The sequence below is a fragment of the Equus quagga genome, chromosome 1 (genome assembly GCF_021613505.1).
Source record: "Equus quagga isolate Etosha38 chromosome 1, UCLA_HA_Equagga_1.0, whole genome shotgun sequence".
Classification (NCBI taxonomy): domain Eukaryota; kingdom Metazoa; phylum Chordata; class Mammalia; order Perissodactyla; family Equidae; genus Equus; species Equus quagga.
The window spans coordinates 129,930,646-129,953,970 of NC_060267.1; the positions used below are offsets into that span (position 1 = coordinate 129,930,646).

Genomic DNA, 23,325 nt, shown 5'->3' on the forward strand with positions numbered 1-23,325 from the left:
CTTTTCAATCTGTTTTTGTTTACTGAGTTCTTTCTGTTGCTTCTCTTTTACTCTCTCTATTTCTTTTTGTTTTTCTGATGCCCTACGATCCTGAAAAACAGATGAATACAACTAATTAATTAAATATGAAATACTTTAAATTTTAGACTTTTCAATTAATACTACCATTGTAACTTTTCAATTTTTTGCTTTTATATTAGAAAGCACGCCAAAAATTTACATTCTGTTAGCCATTTATCCAAATCCCAAATGCCATATCAGCAATAGCATTCACTGTCAACCTTGCTTAGCAAAATGATTTTATTTACTTGCTAATATGAAAGAATTTAAATTATTTTAGTTAACATTCTTGGATAATTAAAGTGTCTTGGATTCTTACCAGTTCTGCATGCAAAGCTATCTGTTTTGCCAGTCCAACAGAATCACAAATCTAAAAGGAGAACAAGTAGAAAAAATTCACAGTTCTCACATCAAAGTAATAATTTCAAGTATCCAAATGGCTGATGTAACTCGCTTTATAACTCATTATAATACACTGCTTCAAACAAAAGCTGATGTAAGAATGTTGCAGCCCCCAAACCAAGCTCTTGTGTATTTCCTTCAGGGGCTGTGGGCTTTCACTGCTAGCTCTTACCTCTCCCGGAACCTAGTTCCTGTCATCTCAAATTCATTACCAAGACAATAATAAGGTCAGCAAAGGATGAAGCAAGCAGCTTTTGATGCTACTTTAAGCTAAAGACATCTGAAAATGGCTGATTATGGGAATATATTGCATCCGCAGGATAAGTTAATTAGGTCAGAAGATTGCACCAGCTATCAATGGCCAGGAAGATACAGGTCTGTAGAGTCAGAAGGCCCAACTCATCAGCTCAGCTCTGTCCAGAGCAACAGGCTTTGGTCAAGCAACTCAGTTGGACTAGGCAAAGTCTGCGAGTTTTTCCCAGAAATCTTACTAAGAACTTTGACTATAAGGTGTATTTTACAATAGGAACACATTTTGAAAAGCCACGTACCTTTTCTCCCTCATTGTTTGATTCAAATATATAACAGACTGATGATAGATTACTTTCACTTCTCCCTCCTAATGTCCGAAGAACAAATCCAAAAAGCCTCTTATTTTCCTGGTGTGTAGCATACAAAACTACACTTGGTAATGGAAACTACCACAGAAAACATCAGAAGCAAACATGAGATTTTTCAAACCATTATATCAGCAGTCTTATACATGACAAACTCATGTGCTAAGTTATAAAAATATCATAAACAGAACATTAGAGCCAATTTTTTTTCTTAACAGAATGGTAATCCAAGAACAAATAATGTCATATTTAGTTTGGATTGCCAGGCAGAATAAGAGGTTGTTGAATACTGAATTTATTTTATTAGTCATTAACACATTTTACAAACTCAAATTCAGTAACAAAAATAATCTATATTATTAAATGATTAAATAAGAGCAAATATTTGCAGCTATTTCAAAACAGATAATTATAAACTCAATCATAGTCGCTTTATAATTCCTACTGTTAGTTTCTTTAGTGTATAATACATGCTCCCTAAAGGATAAACATTAAGTGTCACACCAGAGTGCACATTCTTTAAGTTACATGGAATGTTCAATTATAACCTTTTTGGAGAGAGAGCCATAGACTTAATTATAACAGCTGAAGGCCACTCATAATTGATACTACTATATCTGAATATACACAAGCAGGGTTATTATAAAAATGTAAGATGTGAATATCCTCAAAGAGACTTAAAATAAAGCTTTAAACATGTAGAACTCACCGTGAGCCTTGTAACTTGTGTTTGTGGATCAATTAACCTATAATAATTAAAAATTTGGAAAACAAACTTTAAATAGGCTGAAATTATGTAAACATTTTTCCTACAGTTTTTTGAAGGAGAGGTTACTACTTACTTTAAACAATCACAAGTGACTAATAAATGTGATTCTGTCATACGAAAGATGTTATGGATGGCACGGGCAGCTAAGATTTGGCGCATTGTTTCATAAACAACATCTGGATTGTCGTCTGATTTCACCTCCATAGAACCAAGGAATCGGACAATAAACAACTGATGAAGAATAGAATCTACAACAGAACAAGGTACACTATGTGTTTTTAAATCCCACATTTTTTTCCCTAAAGAATAAAATACACTGCCTCCTTTGAGATTTCCAGTGAAAAGTAAACATAGCAGAAGTATTTAGGAAAAAACTCCTAACTACAGTATTCAAGTTCCACGAAAATTAAGGTGTCAAATTTAAACAGCAAAAGGTTATACTTCAAAATTAGTGGTTCTGAGTAAAAAGAATTCCTTGTACTAATCTTACATCTTTTCTATAACTTTGAAATTATATCAAAATAAACAGCTACTGGAAAAAGAAAAAAATAAGTTATGCTCCCGTATCAGAAGAAAACATCAGCTGTCAGGAAAAGCTTAAAAGATATAATACACATTGAGACTTTGACTATGAGGCCAAAACTAGGATACTCTAGGGCCAGCCCAATGGCATAGTGATTAAATTTGCATGCTCCACTCCGGTGGCCCGGGGTGCATGGGTTTGGATCCTGTGCACAGACCTATACACCACTCATCAAGCCATGGCGTCCCACATACAAAATTGGAGGAAGACTGGTGCAGATGTTAGCTCAGGGACAATCTTCCTTAAGCAAAAAGAAGAAGAATGACAAGAGATGTTAGCTCAAGGCCAATCTTCCTCACCAAAAAAAAAAAGAAGAAAAAAAAATACAATATCCTATAATTGTGTGAATAACAAAACCTTAAGTCCAATTAAGTTGTTGCCTTAAGTGTACTATGAGTAAAAAGAGAAAATTGTGAAGTAAAGATACCATTAAAACAGCATAAGCAGAACAAATGTAAACAAATTCTTCACAGTTTACTGCTGAGAATTTCTAAAATAGAATACTGAACATCTGTTTTACCTTCAGTTTCAGATTTTGTACCTCCTCCAGATTCTCCAAAAGGATTTGTACGCCTGAAAAGTTTTTAAAAAATTATGAGCCAATGGTCAGTTACCATGAGCCACATGAAAGGCATCTCAATCATGGAAACCAGAGTTAAACACTAAGTCACAAAACCTTGTACATAGATTTAAAAAAAAAAAGCTCTAAGTATTCCATCCTGTTAAGGAATACTACCGATGACCAGCTTACAGATAGAGGCCCTGCCCTCACTCTGAGTTAACAGGCTGAACTCAAAGTTGCTGCATTTTAGAAGATGCAGATGGACTGGAGGTTTAGCTACACGCACACAGAATCAACATCATCATAAATCATGTTGCAAAAGTTCCTGAATTTAAATAAACTAGGACACAGAAACAGCTGGTTTAGGTTCAATTTTAGCTACTTGAGAAAAATGCTAAGGACTTCCTGAGACTGTAAAAATCTCTCTTGAGGTTCTCTAATTATATATTGCAAGTTAACTATGATAATTTGAACATTTTCTAGTTTTAAACTTGTATTTCTCAAAGGCATATATAATAGAATACAAGAAGAAAAGCTAACTATAAAAGGAGACTACCTTCCTCCTAGTGTGCTTGGCTCTTGGCACACCCACAATGAAGGAAGAATAGTACAATTTAAAGTAGGTTTTGTAAGCAAACTGAGAGCTAAACGGTTCTAAAATAACACTGGCATTAAGATAACATGGAATTGATCTCCCTAATACATGTCTGACCTATTACATTAAATGCTAAGTATATTTCTGTGATCAAATGTAAATTACTTTTTCTGGGTCACAGCCACGTATATCAAAATTAATGTTATCAATTTATTAGGTGTCTAACCTACTTGATAAATGATTTGCCTTAAGTCATGTTTCCTTTGTCCACAGCTAAAGAAACATTTTAACTTTAAGGATATTTCTCATTATATAAACAAAAGATGATTCATTAATAATTCATAGCATGATAATGTTTCAGTACCTTCCTGGAGATTTCTTCTTCTGATACAAGATAATATTTTCTAATAAACCTATATCACATGTATTACTCTCAAGAATTTTTAAAATATTGTCATGACCCAAAGACAAGACTGGCAACTTCCTTCTGCAATTTTAAAAGCAAATATCTAACCAGTAGATCTGATAAGCAAATCAGAATTAAATATTTTTAAAACTAAATTATCTTAACTTGTTCGAGGCAGAAAACAAAGAGAAAAAACTGCATGATTCTTCCCCAACTATCAAAATTATGTTAGGTAATTAAACAAAAAGAGTACAACACAGCTGATGCACATGACACGTGAGAGATGACTCTCAAACACAGAAATGGAATCATAAACCTTAGAGACCACAGCACAATATCCCTGTGATGCCATCACCCACCTGTTTCCCTGACTAGAGGCTTTTGCCTGGCCAGGCTGATCTTCACACACGGGAGAAATGATGTCAAACTGTATTGGGGTGTCTGGGGCGACAAGAGAATCTAGAGAAAGGGCAGCCAAACTTGTGGACTCAGATCCTAAGGATCCAGAACTGCTGGTTCGAGCTGTCGGTGGCCGAGATTGTCTAAGCACAGAAAAAACAAGGAGGCCTTGCATTTAGTTTTCTCTTTTGGAAACTGAACACTTAAACTAGGAGAAAAGAAAATATAATTTTATAAGTCAACGAGAAGGGGAGAACAAATTTTAATAAACACAATCCCAAATCATAGCTACTTATTTCACAACACATTTCTTTCTTTCCAACTATTAAATTTAAAAACATAAATCACCTCAATCTAGAGATCAACACTAGGGAAATTTGGAATCATTATTTTACTTAGCACTTTTACTGGTATATTTATCAATTTGAAAATAATACACTTTCTATGTTGTTTGAAGAACTAGTTCGTACTCATATAAGTAGCACTGCTAAAATCGAAGTGTTCGCTACCACTTTCAACAGCCCATATGGTTCTTTAAATACCCACAGTCTGGTATCTCACCCTGCTGGCCGCAGGCTCTCGTGCCTCTGCTGGAAAGATGGGGAAGGAGTGACAGCTTCCAAAGCTGACTGATTTACTCGTGCAGCAATTTCCTATTTTATTTTAAAAGGACTAATATTAGTAAAGCAAGAAAACCAAAAATCTGAATATAACTCTCTGAATTGTCAGAATGTTCTTGAGTTACTTAAAATGCAAATTGGAGTTACTAAAGTAGTTCCATATTCTCTTGTCTTAATATTAAGATACATAATTAACTTTACAACATTATAACTTAAGTTTCCTCTTACTTCCTGTAGATCTAGGGGGGAAAAAAATCTGATTTTTTTCCTGCTAATATACATAATAGGAAATACTGTTTTTTCTTTAAATTTTTAACTACCAGATTTTTTGGATTAAAGTTTGTATTGCTAGCACCTAGTACAGTGCCTGGCATAGTGGGCACTCAATATATTTGCTAAATAAAGAAATTTAGAAGGAGTAAGAAATAGTCATAAAATATTAAAAGTATTTTATAACTATACTGCTAAAGTTTTCATATTTTCCAAAATATATTTATGGTCAGAAATGTCTATATATTTATTAATTGATAAAGTCATCATGGATATTTTCATACCAAAATTTGAAAGAAAGCTTTCTACAAGAATTATTTTTAAACTTACTGTTTTTTTTTTCTTTTCTTTCTCCCCAAAGCCCCCCAGTACATAGTTGTATATTCTAGTTGTAGATTCTTTTGGTTGTCCTACGTGGGATGCCCCCTCAGCGTGGCCTGATGAGCAGTGCCATGTCCACGCCTAGGATGCGAACAGGCGAAACCCTGGGCCACCAAAGCGGAGCACACAAACTTAACCACTCAACCACGAGGCCGGCCCCTAAACTTACTGTTTTATTTAAAACACTGGCTAAATAAAATAATATTTACTATTAAATAGTATTAGAAAAATAATGACAAAATATTTTTGCTTTTTTTTTTTTCTTAAAGATCGGCACCTGAGCTAACAACCGTTGCCAATCTTCTATTTTTTTTTTTTTCCTGCTTTATCTCCCCAAACCCCGCCCCCCCATACATAGTTGTATATCTTAGTTGCAAGTCCTTCTAGTTGTGGGATGTGGGATGCCACCTCAACGTGGCCTGACGAGCGGTGTCATGTCTGCGCCCAGGATCCGAACCCTGGGCCGCTGGAGTGGGGCACGTGAACTTAACCACTCAGCCACGGAGCCGGCCCCCGCATTTCTGTGTCTCATAGTTAGCAAACATACCAAGACAATACCACAAATTGATCAAAATTTCTTTTCTCATTAATATAGATAAAATAATTCTAGATAATCCAGCAAATATTAATTAAAATTTAGAGAGTTTTAATAATTGGCAGGAAAGTACATTAGGCCTGAATTATTCAAATCCAAACATTGCATTCTCTATGTATTCCCTAGGTATTAACAAGTCACCTAACTAGCACTTTAAATTTTTGTTGCTCCCAATTAACATAACAGAAAGGAAAAGCTAGATTGGCAGATCAAGTTACTAAAAGCAAAAGGCTTCTCTACAGTTAGCACTGATTTTCTTAGATTAAACTCACAAGATTTTTATAAAACTATGAGCAATCACTAATATTCTGGAGGTCATGAGATTTTAGTTCTTTGGTTCAAAACTTTTTCGTAGGCATCTAAATCATGTCTTTGGCTGGTACCTCAAAGCCATTATGATAAAGACAAGAAGTCTTGTTATTTTCCAAATTATTCTTCCCTTCAGTTGGACTTAAAACCTGGAAGTCATCTTTAACTAATCTGTAGCCTTCATCCTTTACATCAGTGAGCTACTAACTAGTCCAGTCAATTTCTTTTTACCGGTTTCTATGACTCATTATTTCTTTTCTCTTCCTCAGTTACCACCCTGTTCAGACCCTCAGTTCACGCCTGAACTATGAGAATGGACTCCCACACTTCCCCAGATACTGCCATCTAGTCAACCATTTCCTAAGACAAGTCTTCTCCCAACCACACTGCAGTACGGACCCACCTGATTCCTTCCAGAGTCCTCTGCACCCTTGGGTTCTGCAAGTGTGTCTGGACTGCACCTACGGTTACATCTACACTGCGGAATTTATCTGGTTTGATACCCTTGCTACTCAAAGCATAACTGGCAAAACTAAGAGTTCAGGCCACCTCACCCCAAACCTACTGAATCATAGTACATATTTTAACAAGATCCACAGGTTGTTTGTATGCACATTTCAGTTTTCTATTATTCTCCATCAAGAACATTCAACTCCAAGTACACTACTAGTTTCATAAACATACCATTTCTGCATATGTGCTTTTGTTTTTATTGTCTTATGTGCAATGTCCTCTCTTTTCCTCAAAACATGGACACATCCCACCTGGCTAGGTTTCCACCATCTCCACAGTTTTCTCTAAAAACTAAAGTCCACGCTGATCTTAATGTTCTCAAATCTTAAGCTTTTAGTCATTGCCATACACTTTCAATTACATACTGTTTTATATGAAATGTTACTTAAAGTTTTAGTTTTTCTTCCTATACATAGGCTCCTGGAGGGCAGAGGCTATGGCTTATTTTTCTTGTGCATCCCCCTTCTCCATGGTGCTCAACACAGAGCTGAACACAAGGTCGATGCCCAGTAAATATTTGTTGGTTGACTGAGTTCAGTACCTTTTGAAATAATTCCTTGTTCTAGGAAGACCAGATATTCATTATATACATGATGTATTAAAGCTACCCATTCAAGGGCAAATTAAAAGATTAGAGAACTTGAGAAACTATGACTGACTTAATAAAAGTCATATAAACCACAGAATTATTCAATTTTTGCTAGGTCTGGATACTATAAAACAAAAATATTACCTCTGGATTTTCACTTAAATATATTTGTTTAGATATGTTGTTTATTGTACAGATCCACTGCAAGGGGAAAAAACAGAAAAATACGATTAATATTTTTTTCTATAATGCTTTTCTTCTAAAAGAGAATGTTCCATATTTAACTGAAATAGTTTCATTAGACAAAGTAATGCATAATCTTTCTTATAAGATAAATACCTTCCAATATACACAGCATATACATGTATAATATTTGAGGGTATAACGTAACAGAGCATTGAACAGGTTTACCAATTGTTTTTAAACCTCAAACTTATTTCATAAAAGGAAATAAAAAATATATCATGATAAATTATAATTTAATAGTCTGTATTTATCTTTTTATATCATTTCCCTCCTTAATCCCCACCAAACGAGACAGTCTAAACTCAGATAGCATGATTAACTCCAATACAAAAAAATTCAAGAGCTAAATATATTCATGGTGAATATATGTGACATACTTCCCTTCTTCCAGGTTTATAAATAATTAGTATAGAAAATGCTCTCTGCTCCACATCTTCTGCTTCACTCTCAAGGATTCCAGTCCTGAGGAGCCTAACTAAACTAAACTAATATTCTGTTCGGTAAACCCTGCAGAGAGCAGACATTTGTCTGTGTTCCTCAGAGACCAAAAAGCAAGTTTTAATACCTACTCTTCTCTATGAGATCACCACACAACTTTTAACTTTGTCTTTTACCAACACAATTATAATACCAGATAAAATGGCTCAAAATTTTCATTGAAGACTATTTCTCAAGACAAAGTTTTTGAAGCGTCAGTTCTTGATAGTAACTTACCTTCCAAATTTGGTGTACTAGAAGTAAAAATGGAGCCAAAAATAAAAGACTTGTGAGGAAGAACAGACATTCCCAAATTTTTGTTTTTCTGTCTTTCATTTCCCCAAGGTTTAGTTGCTTCCTGCCATGCTACATCTGCTGCCACTACGTTCTTAATGCAACAAATACTGTCTCAGAGGGTTGGTGAGAGAAGGGAATAAATTAAACTGCCATCTCATGATACTAACAGCCTGCCAGAAAGCAACAGTCACAAGGTCATTTCTGAATTTGAGCCTTTAAAAAGACAGCAGAGAGACAATCTTTAAGGTCTCTCCTTAAAGGTCCAGCTATAAAATTCTGTTGAAACTTAAGAATACTGCTTAAAGACAATAGACTTTTATGGAAAAAAAAAACAACCTTTTTAATTAACTAGAATTTTTCAAATTTCTATGATGAACACATTAATATGCGTTCTGTCATCAGAAAAATATCTTAAGATGTTGCTAAAAAGCTAACTAGATAAAATTTTACCTCTTCATGGTCTTTTTTACTTTCTGCTTGCAAAATTGAAGATCTGAAAAAAAAAGATTTGACCCTCAATATTTTTTTAAAGTACTTTCAACATTATCTGATAACATTTTTTATCTTTGAAGGTATGTATAAAACCAATCAGCATCAAAAAACAAACCCCAAAACACTCAAACAACCAGTATCTTCAGAAAAGAAGACCACCAGAGGCATCAGGACTCAGATTTTCACAACTCTTGACCTTGGCTATCTAGGCCAAGATGTGCTTAAAAAAAAAAAAAAAACAGGTGCTGGTTTTCAGAAGACAGCCTATAACAAAGGTACACTGCAACAAAGACAATGCAATTCAACTTTCCAACTCTTACCATATATTTCAACACACTAATTTTACTTCATTGATTATTGTCCTTGAATACGGTTAAATAAAAATTTTCAATACATTAATCACTAACAGGGAGATATTTTAGCTTTTCTATAGATGTTATTTTTAGAGTTAGAGAAAAAAATAATCTTCACTAATTTTGATCATACCAGGAAGGTGTACTGGGAAATCATGTTAAGCATTAGCAAAAAACTGAAAATACAAAAATGTAAGTACTTGTAGAAACATATTAACAATGTGGTAATTCTGGCAAATCAACAGAGATTCCCAATATCTAGTGCGAAAACTGACACACGGTAAGTGGCATTCATTATATGTTTATAGAAGGAATATGTAATTAAAACAACCATTTTGCTAAAAGACAGTGAGTCGGCCATAACATCTTAATGTACATAAATAGAGGGGAAAAATGACTTTCAGGGAACCAAGAAGCTGCTTCTGAACGCTAAGAAAGATCAAAAATAATATTTTCATTAAGTAGGAAAAAAATTGCAGATAAACGTCTATCATTAGGAAAATTTTTAAATTATGGTGTACATCCTTTAAGTGGATTACCATGGAGCCATTATGAAATGTTTTTAATAAACGGATGCAAATCCAAATTATAGATACAGCATTTCCTCAACTATTTAAAAATGTATTTAGAAAAGAACTGTAAGGCAACAGACCAAAAAGTTAATTGTTGTTTATGTTTAGTAAGATAATAGCTTTTTTCATATTCCTTTCTATATTTTTCTGTGCTTTTCAAAAATTTATCCTAAAGGCTATTCTATGAATTCTTATTTAACGCAAAGGTCATAGAAGTTTTAAAAACAGCATATAAACATTAATGGACTAAATAATTAATTTGATCAGAAACATTTGACTAATACTTAAAAATAACATTACTTTTAGCACCTACTACATGCTAAGCACATTACATGTGTTAGATTTCTGTTCTTCATCAACAATTTATGAAGTGGGTATCATGAATCCCTCACCCCCATCTTACATGTAGCAAAAATGGAGCTCAGAGAGGTTATGTAACTTGTCTAAGACCACACTGTAAGTAGCGGATCCAGAATTTGAACTTTTGGACCCCAACCAAGGTTGGGGCTCTTTCCACTAACTTGTATTGCCTTCCCCATACCATGCAGAATTTTCACTGACCAGTCTCTTAACATGAAATCACAGGTCTTTACCATATGGCCTTGCTTTGATAACCTCAAAATACTAAGACATCATTTAACCAAGTCAGAAGGAAAAATTGAACTCATTTCTACAAGATTAAAAAGAAAATTATCTTATCTAAAACTAATAGCAACAAATGTTGGAGAGGTTGAGGAGAAAAAGGAACCCTCATACACTGCTGGTGGGAATGCAAACTGGTGCAGCCACTATGGAAAACAGTATGGAGATTCCTCAAAAAACTAAAAATAGAACTACCATACGATCCAGCCATCCCACTACTGGGTATTTATCCAAAGAGCCTGAAGTCAGCAATCCCAAAAGTCCTGTGCACCCCAATGTTTATTGCAGCACTGTTTACAATAGCCAAGACGTGGAAGCAACCTAAGTGCCCATCAACAGACGAATGGATAAAGAAGATGTGGTACATACGTACAATGGAATACTACTCAGCTGCAAAACAGAACAAAATCATTCCATTTGCAATAACATGGATGGACTTTGAAAGAATTATGTTAAGTGAAATAAGCCAGCAAGAGAAAGATAATCTGTGTATGACTCCACTCATATGAGGAATTTAAAACTATGGACCAAGAACAGTTTAGTGGATACCAGGGGAAAGGTGGGGTGGGGGGTGGGCACAAAGGGTGAAGTGGTGCACCTACAACATGACTGACAAACATTAATGTACAATTGAAATTTCACAAGATTGTAACCTATCAATAACTCAATAAAAAAAACTGAAAAAAAAATTATCTTAATACATAACACATAAATATCTATGAAATGTCTGAATGAAAAAGAATTATTCTGCATTTCAGTAGTTTAAAATGTTACAGATTTTATTAGTACTACGAAAAAATACTAACTTTTTTCCATCAAAAGAGGTGATCTGAAAACAGTATCGCCTGTCTTCGCAGTCCACAGCCATTACTGAACAGTTGTCTATGTCCATGGCCAGGCCTCCCGCTACGTCCCCACGGGCCTGACTCATTAAGTTTCCACCCTGCGTGAAGTAAAACTGTCTGTCCCAGGTAGATGACACCAAGCCTGTTTTACTAAATGAAGAAAGTACATTCACTGTTAAATAACAACATACCGAAAATCTCATCATAAACCAGACACAAAATAAAGTACATCACAAAGAACCAGCTTGCAAAAAGGCACCATGGTGCCTAGAATATCAATTTTTCAGTCTCTAAAATCAATTCATGTACACTGCCCCACTTGAGTGTGTGTGTATCCAAAATGAGGCTGGAAATTATCAAATTGCAGCTGTTATAATGATGCTCCATAAAATATAGTTCAACTTGCAAGGGAATAAATTCAAAACAAAAGAATTTATTTTACTCCCATGGTTAACTTGTTTTATCCTACCTTCAGCTAAAAACTAAAATTTGACTTGATGGTACAATTATGTATATTTTAAAGTATGATAAATGATATTTAATAACATTCACATGTTATGCTAGATTTATTTAAACTCCAATTGGTTTTTTTAACTGGGTGTTTCATTCATTTATTCACCAAATATTTAAGAGCCTATATGTGGCCGGCACTATTCTCTTCACAGGGGATACAGAGAGCAACACAGCATACCTGTCCTCCTGGAGCTGACATTCTAGTGGGGAGTCAGACACTCTGGTTTCACTTTTTTAAATAATTCTAAATTATTCAATAAATGTCTAAATAGGATTTTACTTTTGAAAATTATTCATGTACCCCATCTGTCAAAAAGTTGACATTAACATCACTAACTAAAAAGATTCAACCTTTAGTAAAAATCAAAACAATTTGGCAGACAACATCAATTATAGATTATATTCACCCCCTATTACCTAAGATAATATACAATATATGAAAATAAGAATAGTTTTCTTACTTCCTAGCATTAAGGTATCCAGCCTTTCGGGTTAAGTTTCGATTAACAGGAAATTTCATGGGGTCTGGGTCAGGCACATATAAAGGGTCACTGGCTACTTCCAAATCCTCTATTGTCTGCTGCATGGTCTCGACATCACTGTCCATCTCCCTGCGAACACTATCACAGAGAACAGATTATGTACTACCAACCACAACAGAAAAAGAACTCCCTACCCATCACATTTATTGGTATATTTGTTTCGTACATATTTTCTTAAAGAGAGCAGCTGTGGCATGAGTGGTTACAGTAACATGAACACATTGTGAAACAACTTTACATTTTATTTGAAACTTAGATATTCTGGAAACATACGAAATTCAAAACTAATGAAGCCACACTGAATGTCTGACTTTGGAAGAATTTTCAAACTGCTCTGTCCTGTACCTTTAAAACAACAATCATTTTCACCTCTCTCCATATCTCAGATTGACCACATCACTGCTCAGACTTTTGAACCTGATTAGAAGTGCTTTCTCTCTCTGTCTTCAAGCTTTCCTGGCTTGGAAAGCAAGATTTATTTAGTAATCTCCCATCCATTCCTCATAATTCAGATAACTGTGAAGATAATTCACTTATGAATTATTACATTTCCATTATATTCTGATATAAAACCTAGTTTATAATCAATAAAATAGCATCAGATTTGACACTGTTAGAAATTTCAGAGTTCAGATTCTGTGGAAAAGATGGTGAAAAACTCAGGAGGCATCCATGAGCCATGCAAGAAATACTCTCATGGCAGGGAAAATAGCTCCTCAGGAAATTAAATGGTAAATATTTTTAGTTTATGGCATTTAGCTGTTAACTTATCATTTGCATAACTTCATTTTCAATTTTAAGCAAGAAAATACTTACTTCTGTACGCTTGTTCCAATATTAGTTAAGAATTCTTCCAGTTGTTCATTGAGATTTTCAGAACCCATCTTAAAGAAACTTATCTGGGGCAAGAGGGTATGGGAGTGGCAGGATGAACAACAAAAACACAAAGACACAAAATGCTTAAAGTGAATCATATAAACAACCTCCAAGATACATGGTTATTCCAATTTGCGTAAAAATAGGCTGTAGTTTACAATGACCTACTGGGCATGAACCCAACAAAGAAACTAGACTTTAAATCTTGTACATTCTTTTATATATTAAGACATGCATAGGTAAACAATTTTTAAAAACTGGAAAACAAATTTTAAAACATTTCAAATAAGTCATATGGATGAACTATTTCATATTTACTACCAAGATAAATAAGGTTTATATCTAAGGAATAATAAGCACTCATATTTGAAGAAATAATCAAATTTCTTTAAACTTGATTTTTGGGGGACTACCATGTCCTCTTATATTACCCAAATTTAATTTTCTAGGCTCCTTCCTGATGCACACCTTTTGGGATACTCTGAAGTTCATTTATTATTTTTAACTCAGGAAGTGTGCAAGGAACATGACACAAATTCAAGCTGTCCATTCTCTTTCAGATCTATTATGAAGCAAGAGTGGAAGCTCCAGCAATAGGCATAACTCTAGAATTCATTCAGCTTTCTGTTCCCTGTCCCCAACTGTGGTGGACAAGATGTAAATATGAGGCAAAAAGTTTCATTTACCCTAACATATCTGAAATCTTAATTTGCAAGGAAAACCATTCTTCCTATCTTCCTTAAAATAGCACTCTGATGACATTTTTAAAATTACTTTTTAAAACATAGGCATAAAGGAGTATTTTGACCTTAGTTTGTAATACCCTTATTCTTAACATAAATATCAAACTTAATATAAAACTTTTAGGACAGTTATGATCGAAAACACAGTACAGTATTCACCTGAGCTTGCATGTACCCAAGTAGAGGTTCTAACAACGCTATTTTCTTTTTGTACTGAAGAGTATTTAATGCACAAAAATAATGCATCATGGTCTGGTGTTGTTTTTTTCTGGAAGTGTAGACATCTTCTATTACTTCATACTTCACCTTTGAGTGAAAAGATTAAAAATACTATTATTTATTTAATATTCAATTATCTTTAATAGTAGCTGTGGGGAAGGGCCCACCCACAGAAAAAGGTGCATCACCAGCAACTGTGCATAGCTTTCTTACTTTCTGAGATATTAGAAATTCTGCAAAATATCGATTAAGATAGTTTCCTGTTTTACTACCAACCACTTCATTTAAAAAATGCATATTAAAAGCAGAATTCTGCACATAACTAAGAATGGTAACTAAAATTAGTTAACTTAAACAATAACTAAACTAAGCATGGCAGAGAAAGTCTACCACACAGAGGAAAGGCAGACACCATTTGGTATTAACTTAGCCATTAGTCTTTGACCTTAGTCAGTACACAGCATAACACTTTCTCCCCCTGGTTTTCTCCCTACTGCTTCTCCTCTCTTGTACTTGTTTGTTTTCCTTCACCCACACTTAAAATATGTGTGCTCTCTTGAATTCTCCTACTCAGACAATGTTTACTGAGCACCTATCATATAATATACACTAGGCTCTTCTCTCTTCCTGCTTTCCTTAGATTACCAAATCAAATACTAAGAATATTCCACTACACCAATGACTCCCAAATTTTCATTTCCTGCCCCTCACTTTCCCAAGTGTCAGAGAAAGCACAACTCCAGCTGGGCTTTGTGTGTGTGTGTGTGTGAATGTACTGGAAATGTACAAGACTGCTGAGAGTATCCAGTATCTTCCCCATAAAATCTGCCCCTATACTTTGCTTCTTAGCTCTCTTAATTATCCCAAGATCCATCCTGTCATCTAAGAATTCTAGGACTCATTTCTGATTCTTCCTCCCACCGTAAGTCTTGTCAATTCTACTTAGGGAATATCTTCCAAAAGCACTCCTTCCTCTCCACTTTCAATGTACACTTTAGTTGAGACTCCCCTAATGTCTTTCCAAACTATTCCGATACTTTTTCATTGGATTCCCTCCTCTGGTTTTGTCCCTTTCACATTTCCATTAGTGTTTTTATTGGGTAACACAATTGCATAGCGTTACCTACTTAAGAATCCTTTGGTGGCTGCCCGCTCCCTCTAACACAAACTTCAAAGTTACTAACATAGTAATCTGGCCCCAAACTACTACTTTCTTGTCATATCTGCCATACTTCCCCAAATACATCCTATGTTCCAGATACACTAAAATGATTATCTTTCCATTATCCTAATAATAATTATTGCTAGAATTTAATGAAAACTCGCTATAAGCCAGGTTATAAGCATTAAGCTCGCTATAAGCATTATCGCATTTCATCTTCACAACCACTGCGTTTTTTTGGTAGAGAAATAAAGGCTTGACGTTAAGCAACCAGTGTGTGACCTCAGGCAAATAAGTGGCAGAGCTGAGATTTGTCCCCAAGCAATCTGACTCCAGAGCCAGTTTTCTTAACCTTTACACTCTCCAGACGCCACTATGTACATATACAAAGGCTGTTTTTCTTCCAGGAATGCCTCTCCCTTGTCCCAACCAGTGACATCCACTCATCTTCGATGCAAATCTCACCTCTAAAAGTGCAACCTTTCCCAATTCACCAAAGTTAACTGCTGCCCTCTCTGTGCTCTCCCAGCATTTTGTTAAGACTTCTATTGCTGCACTTAACTCAGCGTTAACTCATGCGTTCTCTTCATCCTTGTACTCTGGCATCTAGTCCAGTCACAGGCCTTGACAACTGTGGATTATCCACTCCTTGAGGGCAGAAGTAAAGCCTATTCATAATTCCCCCATGGTATCTGACATACAGTAGGCGCTCAATAAATTCTTTAAATAAAATAAAACTGGAGACAGAATGTTTTTAAAAATACCTAGAAGAGCCAGAAGTAATGTAAAACATGCCAAAATTCATACCTAGAGCTTTTAACTACTTCTCTAAGGCAAAGAACAAAGTAATGTAAATCTAAAAAGGTATGTATTTTATCAATATTTGCACCAATAAGTAATTAGTGAACTAAAGTTAGAAATGGAAAGATTTTTGTCCTGAACTTTGTGTGAGAAACATTCCCTTTACTGTGTCACAGTAGCTGTTGCACAGTAAATCCTACTCAGTCATGGATTCCCACAAGTTGTCACTGTGTGCCTCCTAGCAGGTGCAGCCAAGGCTGCAGACACCAAAATCCAGGCACAGAGATCACCTCCCTCACAAACATCTAGTGCAGGCCTACTCATCAAGACTTGGATTAGGGGCCGAGAGAGAAATGATCTTAAGGAGCATCCGGATGAATTTGTTAATATTCTGTTCTTTGTTCTTTACTTAAATGCATTTATACTCAAATACAGTATAATATTTCTGTGTTTCACTCCTTGAAGAAGTATCAAAAAATATATGTACATATTCTCTGTAAATGAGGAGGTCCTCATAAGAGAATTTCATTGAATTATGCAACAATTCAACTTTTTATCTAAGTATCAAAAGACACTTTTGAATCCATATATGGTCAAATAAAAATAGAACAAAAGCAATGTTAAGAAAATACAAAGCAAAAGGAGGCAATGTTGTATACTGGGCATCAATTACATTTTTTGAATAGTCATGTTTACTTAGAAAATTTTGTCAGCAGAAAAATATTTTGCTTAAAAAGATAATTACTAATTTTCTGATAATTAACAATTATCAGAAAGGCCTTGAAACAACTAGAAGGAAAAACTAAACTAATGGCAATACAGCAAAACAGACAAAGTAACTCCTGGATACTATTTCTAAACAGGAAAAACTAGACCACCCAATCCAGCAGTTGTTAATTGTGATACTGAAGGAGTAAGTATGTATCATACCTTGTCATTTTCTCTTTTTTTTGATAATCGGCTGTATCTGTTAATTGCAGCATCATGATCTGGAAAAGAGAAACGACTTTTAACAACAATACAACAGTACTGTGCAAAATTTATAAATGCTGTGAATGGTCTTCACGTGTGCAGCTCCCATCAAATGTACTAAAGCAAGATAAGAACTCTCTACTATACAATCACTGCACCCAAACGTCCCCACAGCCAAATTTCCCCTAAAGTTTGTGTCTGCTTATTAAATTGGGAAATATTTAATTCAAAGGAAACTGAAATCCACTAAAAGCTTTTTAAAGTATTTTTTAGTACAAAAATAGGAAATTCTCATTAAAGAAAATTTGGAATTTATAGGAAAACAAGGAAGTGAAAAAAATTATTATACCATCTCCTTAGGTTTTATGATGATAGCAAACCACAAGATTTGATTTAATTTCCTTTTAAATTTTTCTTGTAGCAGAAACAGTGCAACTTAAATAACACTGATTTAAATAATGTTCACTTAACTTTTAATTAGATTCATTTTTTCAATTATTACATAAAATCTGGCCACAGATATGTGTTGATAAAGAAATGCATCATTACAAGAAATAACTGTAAAATATTCAGAGCTTACCATTACTAGCAATCTGAAACACTTCCTTTAATGTCAATATCTCTGGAAAAGTTCAAGAATAATTTCAGGTTAGCATATTTATGAAATATCTTGAATTTTGTTCAGAAAACAGTAACTGCCAGTTAGCTATAATTAAAATGCCAAATAATATTTCATACTTCAACAAAGTGAAAAAATTATTCTGTGTTTCAGCTAGTCTATGGAACATTTACTAATAGCAACAGTTACACCACAAGGAAATCTCCTTGACACAAATTAGTGATATGACACAAAAACAAATTTTAAAACCACTGCACATTCTAAGATACGCAAATATCTGACTTAGTACCAGAATCCAACTTACTAATTCATTTTTTGATATTAACTCTAATCATTAAAGTTCAAATGCTGAATGAGAAACAAAAAACATTTTCTTAATAAGATTATGACATTTAGTCAATCTAAGGATTGAGAAAAGAAATGTTTCTTATCTTAGAAATGACTATTCTTGAGGATCACCATCACAAATATAACTCCATCTCTAAAATACATTAGTCTTGATTCCAAATATAATTTAAATGCTTTACGATCCACTGATACATTAGTTCAATGTTTTTCTTCTATCTACATATTTTGTAAATAAGTCTGTATGATTGTCTGAGATTGTAAAGTATAAGATAGCAAAGCCAATTCTATAAAACTCATTTTATCACCTAATAATCCTAAACAGGGAAAAAATAAAACACCATAAATTACTAAGTCATGGGTTGCCAGATGTGCCAGCACCCCTACCTCCCACCACTCCAGCCTATTAAACACACCTCCACCTCCTGTGCCACTGTCTCAGTTCGGGCCTTGGTCATACCTCACGGGACTCTCACAACTTCCTAATCCGTTCTCCTAGATGTCAAACCACTCTATTCCACCCTCCAAAAACAAAGGGATTGTGTCTCTCTACTTCTTAAAGACTTCCACTGGCTTCTCTTTGCTTATAAACTCACGTCCAATATCTTTAGCATGATCCAGTCCCCAACAATCTGCTTCTAGATTTGTCTCCTGCCACACCCCAAGACATCCAACATTGTGGCTATACTGAATTTCCCATCATTCTCAAAACAAGCCACGTTATTTCTACAATTCATCCTTTGGTGTTTTCTATTCCCTCTAACAGAACAATGACTCTTCTGGCAAATTCCTCATCATTGCTCAATGCTCATGTCACATCCTTAGTGAAGACTTTCTGACACCCTGGTCCAAGCCCCCACAGCATACCTTGCTTATTCCCTAATTATAAGAGACAGAGTATCATAATTATCTGTTCACCCATCTCCTTCTCTGGGCTTTCTCAAGGGAAGTGACCTTATTCATATCCGTATTCCTCAGCATCCAGTTTAACATCTAGCAGGAGCTCCTGTAAATGTTTAGTGACTAATTAAAGTGAAAGTGGCACAAGTTGTAGTTAGAAATGCTTAAGGTAAAGAGTTATATGCATTTTACAAGCAATGATCTTCTGATAGCTAATGAATGTAAACATAAGCTTGACCTCAATACCTTTCAGATCTCTTTCTTTAAACTGGGTAATGGGGAACATCATGGCATCAGCAAGCTGCGTCGAAAGTACCGCATGACAAGAGCTAAGCTAGTAAAAGAAAGACCAAAAAGGCCAAATAACTAACTGTACAGAGAGATTTAACCAGTGTTGTGTAAATTAAACAAAATCTAGTAAAATGGTGTTGATACATTTTACATGAGAACACTAAAAATTATGCGAGACAGTAAAAAATATACAGTCAAAAAATTCCATTTACAATTCATAGAAGAAAACATAGGATAACCTTGGATTTGGCAATGGTTTCTTACATATGACACCAAAAGCACAAGCAACAAAAGAAAATATTAAGTGGACTTCATCAAAACTAAAAACTTTAGTGCATCAAAGGATACTATCAAGAAAGTAAAAAGACAGCCCACAAAATGGGAGAAAATATTTGCCAATCACATATCTGATAAAGGACTTGTATCTAGAATAAAGAACTCAAATTCAGTAATAAAAGACAAACAAGCCAATTAAAAAATGGGCAAAGGTCCGAATAGACACTTCTTTAAAGATAGATAAATGGCCAATCAGCACAGAAAAAGATGCTCAACCTCATTAGCCATCAGGAACACGTGCATCAAAACTATAATGAGATACCACTTCACACCCACTTACATGGCTACAGTAAAAAATATAAATAAAAATAACAAGTGTTGGTGAGGATGTGGAGAAATTGGAAGTCCCCTACATTACTGGTGAAAATGTAAAATTGGGCAGGAGATGTGGAAAACGGTTCGGCAGTTCCTCAAAAAGTTAAACATAAAATTATCACATAACCCAGCAATTCCAATCCTGGGTGTAGACTCAAAAGAACTGAAAACTGGTGTTAAAAAAAAAAACAAAAAACTTGTACATGAATGTTCACTGCAGCACTATGCGCACTAGCCAAAAGGTAGAAAACCACCCAAACGTCCATCAACTGATGAAGAGATAATTTTATTCAGCCAAAAAACAGAGTGAAATTCTGATACATGCTACAACATGCATAAACCTTGAAAAAATTATGCTAAGTGAAAACAGACAGGCACAAAAATCCACAAATTAGTGGCCGGCCCCGTGGCTGAGTGGTTAAGCTCTCACGCTCTGCTTCGGCGGCCCAGGGTTTCGCCAGTTTGAATCCTGGGCGCGGACATGGCACCACTCATCAGGCCATGCTGAGGCAGCATCCCACACGGCACACATAGAAGGACCCACAACTAAAAGTACACAACTATGTACCGGAGGGCTTTGGGGAGAAAAAGGAAAAATAAAAAAAAAAATCTTTAAAAAAAAAAAAAAATCCACAAATTGTATGAGTCCATTTATATCAAATATCCAAAATAGGCAAATCCAGAGAGAGAGAAAGCAGATTTGTGGTTGCCAGGAGCTGAGGGGCAAGGACGTGGGGAATGCCTGTTAATAGGCACAGAGTTTCCTGTGGGAGGATGATGAATATGTTCTGGAACATCAGTGGGGAAGGTTGCACAACATTGGGAACATACAAAACGTCACTAGTGGTAAATTTTGTTATATATATTTTACCACAATAAAAAAAATTTCATTTCCTACAAATATTTCTTCATATTGATCCCTTGGGACAAAATTTTGCTAAAATGAATTATTAAAATATATCAAAAAATTACTTTTCCAGTTAGACTAGAAAAGATAGAAGTATCTAATGGTTCATGTGAAAAGAAGAGCATTTGTTGCACTAGTGGAGAAAAGTTATGGACTCTCCAAACATCTCTTACCACCTTTCTTCCTCCTAGCTTCTAGGGCTTTCTTAATGGTTTGTTCTGATGAGTGGTTAGAGAAATTGGACTGGGAGTAGAAAAGACCAAACCTATATGTTTATTCTCTGAAAACAATTTGTTTTAATCAGACAAAGAAAGTATTGTTTTTACAATACAGCCACCAACATGTGTAAATAAGGTCCTTCTTTAAATAGTAATCTTTTATAATAGAACTTCACTCATATAATAAAACTTCCCAATAAAAGCTAAACAACTTGAGTAACTTAATTATAAGACCACTTATTCAAGAAAAATAAAATAAACACTTACCTCATCTATAACTTTTGAAAACTGTTGCAAAGTAGAGCTCATAACTTCATCATCACCCCCCAATGGAAAACGCTGAAAAGTGAGAAACAGAGGTGAGGTAAAGGTCCAATGGTGCATGTCTTTTGTGAATAACATTTTATAATTTACATTTTTAAATAACTTCAGAAATTTTTAAAATTTTGAATAAGTTTTAAAAATGTCATTTCAATAAAACAATGTAATTCATATAATTAAAAAACATTAATTAAAATGTTTGCTAAGCAACCAACTAACATAGTATATAGGAATGCACACCCTTCTAGGAGTTCAAAGATTTGGTGTCTAGCTCCAGTTCCTCCAATAACCAGCTGTGTAACCTTGACCAAGCCTCAGTTTCTTCATTTGTAAAAAGAAGAGAGGTAAATTAGATAACCTCTGTATCTAACATTACATCATTAAAATTAGGGACTGGCCCTGTAGCCGAGTGGTTAAGTTTATGTGCTCGACTTCAGTGGCCCAGGGTTTCACTGGTTCAGATCCTGGGGGCAGACATGGCTCCACTCATCAAGCCATGCTGAGGTGGTGTCCCACATAGCACAACCAGAAGGACCACAACTACAATATACAACTATGTACTGGGGGGCTTCAGGGAGAAGAAGAAGAAGAAAAAAATAAGACTGGCAACAGATGTTAGCTCAGGTGCCAATCTTTAAAAAAAAAAATCATTAAAATTAGATATAAATGCTGTAACGGAATTTCAATGGCATATCAAAATTCAAAAAAGCTTAGGATTCTTGATGAGAAATTCTATTTATCTATACAGATACTGTACCACTGCATGTTTTAAATTATGCTTTTAAAAGTTTCAGACACAATACCTGTTTTTCATATTCTTTTAAAAGTTTTGAAGTCAGATGTGTTGCTGCACTTAATTCATTCTATGGGAAAAAATTGGCATTCAAATTAAAACAATATTACTGATTAAGAAAATACTTTTAGATGAAGATACCTACGCCACTTTTATTTATCACTTAACTACTGTACAACATGTTTTCTAAAACTCTCATTAAATCACTGGAAAGGGAACTATCATTAAAGCACTTTAAAGGGAAACTCAAACCATGAAACATATACCATCAAGGAATTCAGCAGTGTTCCAAGTGTGTGCTTCTTTTAGCTAATAAAAACTAAACATTAAATTTTGTTAAAGCTTTAAAGCTAGAAGTAAACTGTACATAATCTTAGCAAAATCTTAAGAGATTCTAGATTGATGACTGATTATCCTTCTCTTTAGATACTAGATCATGATAAGCATTTAATAACATACAACTGAACCATGGTCAACTTAGTCATATAATACAGCAACATAGCCATATGAAGGAAATACTTTTTTAAAGTGTTTTTTTCAGTAAGAAATATAATGACAAAAATAAAATTTCTTTTACATATTAAGCTCTGTGGTCAGAAAGTAAATCTTGAGAGATCACAAGGAAAAGAAATAATGATCACAGCAACTTGTAAGTACATAATGAAACTGTGATCCAGAAAGGAGAGAAAATGAGGAGGAAAAAAATACAACTTGTACACTTAATTAATCCCAAAGAAAGTTTATCATAGAACTCAGGTTGCTATTAAGGCTTATAATTAAGTTACATAAACAGCCTTAAATCTTACGCCTATTCAAGAAAAAAAATCTAGTCACATCCTCCTTAAATCCCTCTCCTCA

General features: G+C 34.6%; 1 protein-coding gene across 2 annotated transcripts in view; it reads right to left on the bottom strand.

Annotated features, from left to right (window-relative positions):
* The window catches only part of APPL1 (adaptor protein, phosphotyrosine interacting with PH domain and leucine zipper 1), a 33,464-nt gene that overhangs the window by 4,689 nt on the left and 5,450 nt on the right, over positions 1–23,325 (bottom strand). For both annotated transcript variants that reach the window (XR_006888710.1, XM_046662195.1), the window contains exons 3-21: positions 22,478–22,537; positions 21,621–21,692; positions 19,533–19,620; positions 18,003–18,044; positions 17,381–17,439; positions 14,428–14,574; positions 13,466–13,548; positions 12,569–12,727; positions 11,556–11,744; positions 9,141–9,183; positions 7,815–7,871; positions 4,955–5,046; positions 4,354–4,536; positions 2,952–3,004; positions 1,922–2,096; positions 1,789–1,825; positions 1,014–1,160; positions 380–430; positions 1–90 (exon numbers count right to left, since the gene is read on the bottom strand). Coding sequence is in view for 1 of the 2 variants with exons in the window: in XM_046662195.1 (XP_046518151.1) it covers positions 1–90; positions 380–430; positions 1,014–1,160; positions 1,789–1,825; positions 1,922–2,096; positions 2,952–3,004; positions 4,354–4,536; positions 4,955–5,046; positions 7,815–7,871; positions 9,141–9,183; positions 11,556–11,744; positions 12,569–12,727; positions 13,466–13,548; positions 14,428–14,574; positions 17,381–17,439; positions 18,003–18,044; positions 19,533–19,620; positions 21,621–21,692; positions 22,478–22,537 (1,827 nt within the window). In the remaining variant the exon portion in view is untranslated. The remainder of the gene's footprint in view (positions 91–379; positions 431–1,013; positions 1,161–1,788; positions 1,826–1,921; positions 2,097–2,951; positions 3,005–4,353; positions 4,537–4,954; positions 5,047–7,814; positions 7,872–9,140; positions 9,184–11,555; positions 11,745–12,568; positions 12,728–13,465; positions 13,549–14,427; positions 14,575–17,380; positions 17,440–18,002; positions 18,045–19,532; positions 19,621–21,620; positions 21,693–22,477; positions 22,538–23,325) is intronic.